Source organism: Scyliorhinus torazame, chromosome 6 (assembly GCF_047496885.1).
Source record: "Scyliorhinus torazame isolate Kashiwa2021f chromosome 6, sScyTor2.1, whole genome shotgun sequence".
NCBI classification, from domain to species: domain Eukaryota; kingdom Metazoa; phylum Chordata; class Chondrichthyes; order Carcharhiniformes; family Scyliorhinidae; genus Scyliorhinus; species Scyliorhinus torazame.
The window spans coordinates 236,624,838-236,637,180 of NC_092712.1; the positions used below are offsets into that span (position 1 = coordinate 236,624,838).

At 49.8% G+C, this 12,343-nt stretch overlaps 1 protein-coding gene across 4 annotated transcripts in view; it reads left to right on the forward strand.

The window, feature by feature from the left end:
* LOC140425341 (lysophosphatidylcholine acyltransferase 1-like) overlaps nt 1–12,343 on the forward strand; it is a 260,484-nt gene that overhangs the window by 126,940 nt on the left and 121,201 nt on the right. For all 4 annotated transcript variants that reach the window (XM_072509500.1, XM_072509502.1, XM_072509503.1 and 1 more), the window contains exon 4: nt 6,739–6,851. In XM_072509500.1, coding sequence (XP_072365601.1) covers nt 6,739–6,851 — 113 coding nt within the window. The remainder of the gene's footprint in view (nt 1–6,738; nt 6,852–12,343) is intronic.

The window sequence follows — 12,343 nt, forward strand, 5'->3', positions numbered from 1 at the left end:
GTGTGTGTGGAGGGGTGTGTGTGTGTGGAGGGGTGTGTGTGTGTGGAGGGGTGTGTGTGTGTGGAGGGGTGTGTGTGTGTGGAGGGGTGTGTGTGTGTGTGGAGGGGTGTGTGTGTGTGTGTGGAGGGGTGTGTGTGTGTGGAGGGGTGTGTGTGTGTGTGTGTGGAGGGGTGTGTGTGTGTGTGTGTGGAGGTGTGGGTGTGTGTGTGTGTGTGGAGGGGTGTGTGTGTGGAGGGGTGTGGAGGGGTGTGTGTGTGGAGGGGTGTGTGTGTGGAGGGGTGTGTGTGTGGAGGGGTGTGTGTGTGGAGGGGTGTGTGTGTGGAGGGGTGTGTGTGTGGAGGGGTGTGTGTGTGGAGGGGTGTGTGTGTGGAGGGGTGTGTGTGGGGAGGGGTGTGTGTGGGGAGGGGTGTGTGTGGGGAGGGGTGTGTGTGGGGAGGGGTGTGTGTGGGGAGGGGTGTGTGTGGGGAGGGGTGTGTGTGGGGAGGGGTGTGTGTGGGGAGGGGTGTGTGTGTGGAGGGGTGTGTGTGTGGAGGGGTGTGTGGGTGGAGGGGTGTGTGGGTGGGTGGAGGGGTGTGTGTGTGTGGGTGGAGGGGTGTGTGTGTGGGTGGAGTGTGTGTGTGTGGGTGGAGTGTGTGTGTGTGGGTGGAGGGGTGTGTGTGTGTGTGGAGGGGTGTGTGTGTGTGTGGAGGTGTGTGTGTGTGTGTGTGGAGGGGTGTGTGTGTGTGGAGGGGTGTGTGTGTGTGGAGGGGTGTGTGTGTGTGTGTGTGGAGGGGTGTGTGTGTGTGTGTGGAGGGGTGTGTGTGTGTGTGTGGAGGGGGTGTGTGTGTGTGTGGAGGGGTGTGTGTGTGGAGGGGTGTGTGTGTGGAGGGGTGTGTGTGTGGAGGGGTGTGTGTGTGGAGGGGTGTGTGTGTGGAGGGTGTGTGTGTGGAGGGGTGTGTGTGGAGGGGTGTGTGTGTGTGGAGGGGTGTGTGTGTGTGGAGGGGTGTGTGTGTGTGGAGGGGTGTGTGTGTGGAGGGGTGTGTGTGTGGAGGGGTGTGTGTGTGGAGGGGTGTGTGTGTGGAGGGGTGTGTGTGGGGAGGGGTGTGTGTGGGGAGGGGTGTGTGTGGGGAGGGGTGTGTGTGGGGAGGGGTGTGTGTGTGGAGGGGTGTGTGTGTGGAGGGGTGTGTGTGTGGAGGGGTGTGTGTGTGGGTGGAGGGGTGTGTGTGTGTGTGTGTGGAGGGGTGTGTGTGTGTGTGGAGGGGTGTGTGTGTGTGTGGAGGGGTGTGTGTGTGTGTGTGGAGGGGTGTGTGTGTGTGTGTGGAGGGGTGTGTGTGTGTGTGTGGAGGGGTGTGTGTGTGTGTGGAGGGGTGTGTGTGTGTGGAGGTGTGTGTGTGTGTGTGGAGGGGTGTGTGTGTGTGTGTGGAGGGGTGTGTGTGTGTGTGTGGAGGGGTGTGTGTGTGTGTGTGGAGGGGTGTGTGTGTGGAGGGGTGTGTGTGTGGAGGGGTGTGTGTGTGGAGGGGTGTGTGTGTGTGTGGAGGGGTGTGTGTGTGTGTGTGGAGGGGTGTGTGTGTGTGTGTGTGGAGGGGTGTGTGTGTGGCGGGTGTGTGTGGAGGGGCGGGGTTGGTGTGTGTGGCGGGGCGGGGTTTTGTGTGGAGGGGGGGTTTTGTGTGGTGGGGGTGGGGTGGGTGTGGAGGGTGGGTGGGGTGTGGAGGGTGGGGTTGGTGGGAGGGGTGGGGTTGGTGTGTGGAGGGGGGGTTGGTGTGTGGAAGGGGGGTTTGTGTGTGGAGGAGGGGGCTGTGTGTGTGTGGAGGAGGGGGCTGTGTGTGTGTGTGGAGGAGGGGGCTGTGTGTGTGTGTGGAGGAGGGGGCTGTGTGTGTGTGTGGAGGAGGGGGCTGTGTGTGTGTGTGGAGGAGGGGGCTGTGTGTGTGTGTGGGGAGGGGGCTGGGTGTGTGTGGGGAGGGGGCTGGGTGTGTGTGGGGAGGGGGGCTGTGCGTTGTAGCCACTTAAAATGGCTGATTCCCGATTAGAATGGTCAAACCCCCGATTTAAAATGGCGAACGGAAGACGCTGATGGGAAAATCAGCCAACAGGACTCAAACAGACAGCTGCAGGTAAAACAGTGTATTTGCCTCTGGGGAAGTCAGTCCAGACCGATACCTGCAGCCATCAACATCACAACAACCCAGCCATCTGCATTTTAATCAGCCATCCCCGGGAACAATTGCTACAAATTCGCAACATAAAGCCGACCCAGACCTTTCGGCACCAGCAGGGGCTGACACAAAGAAAGTTAAACGACCAACCCCCCCCGATCAAGGAATCGCTCCAGTATTGGAGCATATTGAACCAAGTGATTGGCACCAAGTCCAATCACTTGGAACCAGGTACAAGGTCAGCCCCGAGAGGCGGGAATCCCCTATGGACTATAAGAATAGGGGCCAAGTTCAACTCAACCCTTCTCTTCCCGCTCGCAACCTTCGAGACCCTTCTACAAGAAACTGTAAGTCTTAATCCAGCGATCGCTACCAGATAGGCGCTCCTGACTATCGACTTGTACCAGCTTTTGAATCCCGCAGGCTCAGAACCAATTCGAAAGACCATTTGTTTCCCTGACCTGGTGGGCCATTTCCAAAGTTAAGTATTGACCTGGTAGTGGTAGGTAGTACTCTAGAAGTAGGATTATTGTATCAGTATTTATTGCTGTATATAATAAATGAGCATTGATTTAACTCTTACGAAGCGGTGTGTTGCATTATTAATCATTACTTGGACTTGAACCACGTGGCGGTATCAGAAAGATACCTGGCGCCTCATGAGCAAAGGTGACAGAATTACAGCAAATAAACTAAGGCTAAAACGAGCAACAGTGTGGAGGGGGGTGTGTGTGTGGAGGGGGGTGTGTGTGTGGAGGGGGGTGTGTGTGTGGAGGGGGGGGTGTGTGTGGAGGGGGGGGTGTGTGTGGAGGGGGGTGTGTGTGTGGAGGGGGGTGTGTGTGTGGAGGGGGGTGTGTGTGGGGAGGGTGTGTGTGTGGGGAGGGGGTGTGTGTGTGTGGGGAGGGTGTGTGTGTGTGTGGGGAGGGGGTGTGTGTGTGTGGGGAGGGTGTGTGTGTGTGGGGAGGGTGTGTGTGTGGGGAGGGGGTGTGTGTGTGGGGAGGGGGTGTGTGTGTGGGGAGGGTGTGTGTGTGGGGAGGGTGTGTGTGTGTGGGGAGGGTGTGTGTGTGGGGAGGGTGTGTGTGTGGGGAGGGTGTGTGTGTGTGGGGAGGGTGTGTGTGTGTGGGGAGGGTGTGTGTGTGTGGGGAGGGTGTGTGTGTGTGGGGAGGGTGTGTGTGTGTGGGGAGGGGGTGTGTGTGTGGGGAGGGGGTGTGTGTGGGGAGGGAGGGTGTGTGTGGGGAGGGTGTGTGTGTGGGGAGGGAGGGTGTGTGTGTGGGGAGGGTGTGTGTGTGTGGGGAGGGTGTGTGTGTGTGGGGAGGGTGTGTGTGTGTGGGGAGGGTGTGTGTGTGTGGGGAGGGTGTGTGTGTGTGGGGAGGGGGGGTGTGTGTGTGGGGAGGGGGGGTGTGTGTGTGGGGAGGGGGGTGTGTGTGGGGGGAGGGGGGTGTGTGTGGGGAGAGGGGGGGTGTGTGGAGGGGGGGGTGGTGTGTGTGGAGGGGGGGGTGGTGTGTGTGGAGGGGGGGGTGTGTGTGTGTGGAGGGGGGGGGTGGTGTGTGTGGAGGGGGGGGTGGTGTGTGTGGAGCGGGGGGGGTGGTGTGTGTGGAGCGGGGGGTGGTGTGTGTGGAGCGGGGGGTGGTGTGTGTGGAGCGGGGGGTGGTGTGTGTGGAGCGGGGGGTGGTGTGTGTGGAGGGGGGGGTGGTGTGTGTGGAGGGGGGGGGGTGGTGTGTGTGGAGGGGGGTGGTGTGTGTGGAGAGGGGGGGTGGTGGGGGTGTGTGGAGGGGGGGGTGGTGGGGGTGTGTGGAGGGGGGGGTTGTGGGGAGGGGAGGGTGTGGGGAGGGGAGGGTGTGGTGTGGGGAGGGGAGGGTGTGGTGTGGGGAGGGGTGTGTGTGTGTGGGGAGGGGAGGGTGTGGTGTGTGGAGGGGTGTGTGTGTGGGGAGGGGAGGGTGTGGTGTGTGGAGGGGTGTGTGTGTGTGGGGAGGGGTGTGTGTGTGTGGGGAGGGGAGGGTGTGGAGGGGTGTGTGTGTGTGTGGAGGGGGGGTGTGTGTGTGGAGGGGGGGAGGGTGTGCGGAGGGATGGGGAGGGGGTGGAGCGTAGCGTGGGCGGTGGAGGGGGGGGAAGAGGGCGAGCGCCGGGGAGGGGGGGGAAGAGGGCGAGCGCCGGGGAGGGGGGGGGGGGAAGAGGGCGAGCGCCGGGGAGGGGGTGTTGGGGAGGTCGTCCGCCTGGCCAGGTGCCTGCTTCCAACAGACGCGACCCGGCAGCCCATGGCTCCTGGCTGCGAGGGGGGGGTGGGGGGGTGCAGGGGTACAGTCAATGCTGACATGACGTCGTGTTCTCTTCCCCCCCCCCCCCCACCCCCCTCCCTTGCAGCCGTTATGTTTGGTGATCACCCAGCGATGTTGGCCGCGCCGTAGCGGGAGCCGCACTTCTACATGTTGCCCCGGGGCAGTAGGAGGAGGAGCGTGCCAGAGAGACGGCGGAGGCTGCCTGAAAAGGAGCGTGCTGCAGAGGGGCATGTGGCAGCTGCCCAGCTGGAGGGCCGCCTGCCCAACAGAACGAGGAGGAGGAGGGTGGGGTGGGGTGGTGGAGGTCTTGGCACCACGGCGAGGGAGATGAATGAGGAGGCCCTGTCTGTACCGGCCCCACTCGTCGTACCAGGACCTCACGGACCAGGCATGCAGGAGGAGACTCCGGATGAGCCGGGAAACCGTGGCACACCTGGCACCGCGTGAGGACACCCTCTCCCCGTGTCCGACAAGGTTACGGTGGCCCTGAACATTTTTGCCACGGTGTCATTCCAGGCGCCGAGTGTGGACCTGGAAGGCATCTCGCAGACATCGGTGCACCGATGCATCCGGGCAGTGACAGACGCCCCATATGCCATTGCAGACCGCTACATCAAGTTCCCTGTGCCCGGGCAGCGGGCTTCGCTGCCGTGGCCGTGTTTGCCATGGTCCAGGGCGCGATCGAGCTCTGCCTAATGGCAGATGGCCACAGGTGATTTTTAATTTTGTTATGATGCTACCGCAACGGCTAACGCCGTCGCGAATGGTGTCACGACGCTACTAGCCCATTCCGGACCTGAGACTTTGCGCCGTTTGGGGGGCCCGACGCCGGAGTTATCCGCGCCGTTTTTGGCACCGGGTTCCGGCGATCGCACCAATGGTGCCATTTGTGAAATAGAGAATACCTTGCACGTCAATCATTTGTCCAGATACTGAAATATTCATAGCTGTCTGAGATGGTGATGGTTTACTATTTCCAAAGAAGGTGAAGCATAGATTATTAACAAACAAATAACTTTTTGAAAGAAAACTCAGCTTAACTCATTTGAGGCCGTTGCTATTTGCTAAGAAGTTCCAGGTCTTAAAAAAATGGTCAAAAATTACAGGTTTTCAAGGAACAGTGAAACCCTATGGAATCATTCTTAAGAAATTGGAGAGATTTTCTGCAAGTTTTGCCAAATATTCACTACTTCCTTTTTCCTCGCCAGTAAATGGGAAGATATAAACTGTAGCCTAATGGTTACCTGAATAGCTCAACAAAATATGAGAAAGCAAATATGAGTGTTGCCTTTGGTATCTGAGACCATTTCATTCACTAATGACAAGACATTAGATTATGAAATGGGGATCGAGTAGCAATTCTGCTATTTCATTACCTCCACAGGTAATGTTTTTGCTTCTGTTTGTCTAAACAATGCATCTCAAAAGCTAATAGTTGCATTTCAATGAAAGTTAGTACATCGGATATAGCCGAAGGAAGAATGGATTTGTTTTTTTCAAAATGCAGGTCCAGATCCTGTAATTTCTTTTAAAGGCTCTTTTAATATTGGGAAATGAATTTTTTTTAGAATAATGTGGGTTGTCTTATCTAGAATGTTGTTGATTGTTTTAGAAGGCTCTGATGCTGTGGTGGAATTTATCACAGCTGTCAAAATGTAAGCTGAGTTTTCAGAGCAGGTTGTTTCATGTGGATTGACCTAAAGCCATCTCAGAGTGATGGAAGCTTTTAATGAGCAGGACTTATTTTACATCACATCAACTACGCAAAAAAGAGCTGCTGCTATGTAATTGTAATAGTGTTGAGTTAATACAGTGTGGCAGTGATGTGTGCTCTACTGAGAGTCCTAGTCACTTGTTCTCAGCTATGACTGCAGGAATTTAATCTAAATAAAACAGATTTGAGTTGATCTTTTGTAAAGCGAATGGTGGTTTGTAGTATTTACTATCATAGTGATACATTTGCCACGCACTATCTAATTCTATTTTGCTTTGCTGTAAACGTCTTATGATTTTGTGGGTCTGGGGATCTAACTGCCTTATCTCAGAACAATGTCTGGCGCAAGGAAAAAACTTCAGTAACTTCCAATGGTTTTACTTTGGTAACAATATATTTGTGATTGCGTGATAAATGGTTATTGTAATAAGGAGTAATATCCTTGTTAAGTGTGACATTGCGATATCCTTGATTGTAATTTGCTTAAGAATATGCAATTAAAATCTCACTATTAAATTACATGCCCATTTTTAATTATTCCATGGTGGGTAACACTGTGACATACAAGATTCTCATGCTTTTGTTTAATTAGGTTTTGTGACATTTTTTCCACCAGCCTTAATCAAGTACATTCAGCCAGTCTTAGTGTCTCGCTCAGATCAGTATTCTCGCCGGAAAACAGTTGAAGAAATAAAGCAAAGAGCTCTGTCTAATGGCAGATGGCCACAGGTGATTTTTAATTTTGTTTATGTATATACCTGCTCTTTGTTCATAACCAAATTGTTTTTTGTGTGTTTATGTGATGTGAACAAATATATAAAATAAACTGGAAATACACAACTGGTTGGGCAATGTCCGGAAAGGAAAACTAGGTAAATGAAGTACCAAATGTTTCTTTTTAATATTATGTATTAGGAGCTTGATATTTCTCCCATTGTCTTCTTGAAGCATATTGTAAGGAACTAGGCTCTTCAAGGGCGTAGGATGCATTTACTGCAACTGAATTGATCTATCAAACCACTCAGTTCAAGGATAATTTGGGATGAGCAATAAGTGCCCATATCCCATGAAAGAATTTTTAAAAAAAAAACAAAAAACTTTCAGTTGCTAGAAAATAGTTTCATTGAAATTTAAGTTGCAATATAAATCCAGAGTTGGGAATTAAACAAACCTCCTTTAAAGACCAGTTGTCTTATACTGCTTTGGTTCAATGCCACGTGAAATACACTTCCAGTGCAGTGTCAAAAATGTTCTTAGAAATTTTTGTTAATTATCTAGAGTGGGTTTTAATCTACTTTTTACATTTAAACGTTGATTGCCATTGTGATAGTAGAATTACATGATTGCACTTCTGATCAAAGATACATGTCCATAACCTCACAAATATTACCTGGCTTGCTGTGTATTTCCATTATTTGCTGTTTATATTGTAGACTTTGATCAGGATTTACCGAGCAACCCGCCGCGTGTTTTCTGGTGGCAGATCCAGTCCGCCAGCAGGATTTGCTGGTCCCGCCGTTGTCAACGGAATTTCCCATTGACTGCACCCCTCATCACTGCGAAATGCATGTGCTGTCGGTGGGACCGGAATAGCCCGCTAACGTAAATTCCACCCTTTCTCTGTAAACGAGGTACTTTCTGCCTGAAAATTATTCAGCAACTGTCGGTCTCAAGTGCTGCATTAAATACATCCCTCAAGCACAATATTGAGTTCCTGAAACATGTGACTTTCAGATTTCAAGCAGTCTATAGTTTGTTTTAATCATTTGGACACCCAAGGTTATTCAGAGTTTTTTGGATTTCACTATTTCAAACCACTAATATCTTGGATCGCAGAATATATTGACCGTATGATGCTGCAAGGGAAGTATTGCTATTTAGTTACCTTGGAATATAAAAAATGCTAATCATAGTTACTACGCTGAGCTATAGTGTAAATTGGTCTGGACTAAGGCCCCTGAATAATGATCTTTAAACTGAGGTTAAGTTGCTGAATATCTATAGTGTCATTTGGGCTATCTATCTCTCTGGCTATGAACAGATTACTCAATTGAAGTATAGGCTGGAATTTTCCAACCCTTCACACCCGCGGAATCTTCTGGTCCCACTGACAAAGATTTCAGTGGCTCACCAGCCAGGCCACGGGAAAAATCAGGTCATAGGTTAAGAAGTTATATTTTCTTTTTTTTTAAAAAAGGAACTAAAGAAATTTAAATGTCTAAAACTCTAAACACAAATAAAACTTGCTAGGTGCTTGTATTTGGATTGAGTGCAGGTTTGCTTCCTCCACTTAAGGTCCGGCCAGAGCACCTTTTCAATTCATTTTATGCAATATCGGCTTCACTGCTTAACTGGCTAGGCCAGCATTTGTTGCCCATCCCTAATTGCTCTTGAGAATGTGATGGTGAGCTGCCGCCTTGAACTGCTGCAGTCCATGTTACAACACCTGGACAAGTGCACAGTCAATTCCAGCTCCACTCATCCCCAGAGTCCCAACACATGGATTAACCAATAATTCTTATAAAAATACTCGGCGTCTTCAGCCCTTGTCTGCCCAATAACTACAGTCACCAGGTTTGTAAGTTGAAACACAATTACTGTTTGTTGATAACAAGAATAATGATTAAATATGCAGTAAATACAGCTGGATTAAAAAAAAAATCTAATCTACTACCCCCTTTAACTTCCCACCCTCTACCCACTGTTATGGGCCAGGGTTTAGAAAACTCCAAAGTACATCATGGAGTTCACCTGACCTACAACTGTTTGATTTTGGTTACGATGAGCACAAGAGCCTGCCTTTCAGGTGTTATCCAGAGGTCTTCGGCACTTTTGATTTAAAAAAAACTTTATTCTACGAATTTAGTTAACATTTTTATAAACACACACGGTAAGCATTTTTAACAACTACAAACATAAAGACCCCACCCAGCTACAGTACTCTATGTATAACCCTTAATAAATTCACCCTTTTACAGTTCCAATTCAATAACAAGATCCCATAAACCAAAAACCCGTGACCCAGCACACAACATTCTTACTGTCTTTAAAACTTGGTATTGATACTCTGTTTTTCTTTTCAAACAGCAAGTTTGAATTCCTTCCGGAAAGCAGTTATCTCTTTTAAGTTATCAAGTAGTTTGGAAACACACTTCTTTCCAACCTGTGCAGTACAAACCAGTTCAAACTCAAAGCGAAAGTAAAACTAACTCCCAGCGCCACAGCCCAGCTCGACCTACACAATGACATCACTGAACCCATGTGATAAGACAAAAACATTTCTAAAAGGGACGCTCACATGGCACTACACACAAGACAGACAAATACGGAGTGGGGCAAGGGGTGATAAGGATAAGAGTCTGCTTCCAATGGCGGTTCTTTAGCACGCTTTCCTTGTAGCACGCTCACTGCTTAAAGTCTCTGGTTTACAGCTAGTAATAGTCTTCCTTGCAGAGTCATTCATTCAGTACACACAAGCAGCAGGCTTTCTCGAGTTACACTTCAGTTATCAAACTGAGCCTTCAGCTCGAGATTCACATCTATGCCAATCTCTTTCTGCATAGACATGTTATTTCACATTAAATCTTGCTTTCAGCTCATGGTTTGACTTTAGGCCTCAGCAGTCTCAAGAGAATGATACCCAATCTTGCTGGAAAGAGAGTCAGCCTTCACAGTGGCCTTCTCGAAAGCATTAATTAGATTTTTTTGGGAGAGAGTTCTTCCATTCAGGCTGCAGACACCAAACTGGAACCTTGTGACTCTAAAAACATTCCAGTAGGATTAAATCCATTCGCCAACTATTACCGGGCAGAGCACAGCCGTTTGGACCAATTCATTGGCCATCAGCCAAATCAATCAAACCGAGTCATCAAAAGCACTGGATAAAAGCTTTGGCAAAGGATCATCTGGACTGGAAACATCAGCTCTTTTCTCTACCTGCAGATGCTGCCAGACCTGCTGGGATTTTCCAGCATTTTCTCTTTTGGTAGCTTTCTGTGTCCTGCTTGAATTACAGGCACAGGCTGCCTTAAAGACACGTATCCATAAATCATCCATGGATCAAAAATGTAACTGCAAAAATAAAAGGGGAAATAAAGGAATAAACAGGAAGGACCCTTGCAATGTGATGTAGGTACACCTACTGTGCTGTTCAGGATGGAGGGAGTTCCAGGATTTTGACCCAGAGACTGTGAAGGAATGGTGGTATATTTCCAATGGATGGTGAGTGACTAGGCGGGGATCCTCTCGGTGGTGATGCCCCCATGTATCTGCTGCCCTTGTCTTTTAGATGGTAGTGGTCGTGTGTTTAGAAGGTGCTACTTAAGGAACCGTGATGAGTTCCTGCAGTGCATCTTGTGAATGGTACACGCTGTTGCTACTGTGCGTCAGTGGTGGAGGGAGTGAATGTTTGTGGAGCGGGTGCCAATCAAGTGGGTTTCTTTGTCCTGGATAGTATCAAGCTTCTTTAGCGTTGTTGGAGCAGCACCCATCCAGGCAAGTGGGGAGTATTTCATCACACCCCTGACTTGTGCCTTATAGGTGTGGACAGGCTTTGGGGAGTCAGGAAGTGAGTTACTTGCCGCAGGATTCCTAACCTCTGACCTGCTCTTGTAGCTACAATATTTATATGTGTAGTCTAGTTCAGTTTGTGATCAGTGGAAACTTGCAGGATGTTTATACTGGGAGATTCAGTGATTGTAATGCCTTTCAATGTCAAGGGGTGATGGTTTGATTCTCTCTTTTGGAGATAGTCATTGCCTGGCACTTCTCTGGCCATCTATATTCTGGATTTATTGTATTAAAGCAAGCTGTACCCTTTTTGATGAATCTCTCTTTTGAAATCTCACATATGCTAAGATAAAGAACAATGATCAAAGTAAAATGTTTCATTTTTGTCACACTGGGGTCCGTGTTTAAGATGTTTAAGTGTATAACTTGGTTAAAATGTCTTTAGTAATTATGAGTAACACTGAAATGCCCTTTTTTTTGTGCTCTTTTAGTGCTAAGAAATTGGTCATTCTCCCACATTGGGCATCTGCTGTAAGTGTCGAGGAGCCCTAGGTTTGGCATAAGACCAAAGGATATAGGAGCATAATTAGGCCATTCAGCCCATAGAGTCTGCTTTGCCAATCAATTATGGCTTAAGTGTTTCTCATCCCCATTCTCCTTCCGTCTCGTTGTAACCCCTGATCCCCTTATTAATCAAGAGCCTATCTACCTCTGTCTTAAAGATACTCTGACTTGGCCTCCGCAGCCATTTGTAAAAGTGAGTTCCAGAGATTCACCACCTTCTGAAGAAATTCCTCCTCACCTGAAGTTTTAAAGGATCATCCTTTCACTCTGAGGCTGTGCCCTCGGGTTCTCATTTTGCCTACTAGTGCAAACATCTTCTCTACATCCATTCAATCTAGGCCTCTCAGTATTCTAAGTTTCAATAAGATCCCCGCCTCATCCTTCTAAACTCCATCAAGTACAGACTCAAGTCCTTAACCGCTCCTCATATAACCGGCTCTTCATTCCAGGGGATCATTCTTATGAACCTCCTCTGTATGGACCCCCTCCAAGGCCAGCGCATCCTTCCTTCGATATAGCGTCCTAAACAGCTCCCAATATTCCAAATGGGGTCTGTCCAGAGCCTTATGCAGCCTCTGCAGTACATCCCTGCTCTTGTATTCTAGCTCTCTCGAAAGAAAGCTAGCATTGCATGTCTTCTTAACTGCCAGCTGAACCTGCATGTTAAACTTAAGAGAGTCCTGAACTCTGATCCTTTGTGCTTCAGATTTCCAAAGCCTTTCCCCATTTAGAAAATAGTCTGTGCCTCTATTCTTCCTACCCAAGTGCATAACCTCACACTTTTTCACATTGTATTCCATCTGACACTACTTTGCCCACCCTCCTAGCCTGTCCAAGTCCTTCGGAAGCCTCCGCACTTCCTCAACGCTATTTGTCTCTCTACATATCTTTGTGCGCAGTTCAATGACAAAGCTTCTAAATGTGGCAGCAAGCAGGAACTACCGTGAGCTTCCCAGTACTCGGCCCGGGCCGACGAGGCTGGCACCACAATCCAACACCAATTGGTCCACTTAGGAGGCCCCATGGGCTTCACGCTGCAAATCGTGGCTCGCCAGCCGATTCACTGGGATGGTGCTCACCAGTCTCCCGCTAACAAGATAGAGCAGCGCAGCCAACCCCATTCAGCTCGCAGCCATGGCACCGAGACG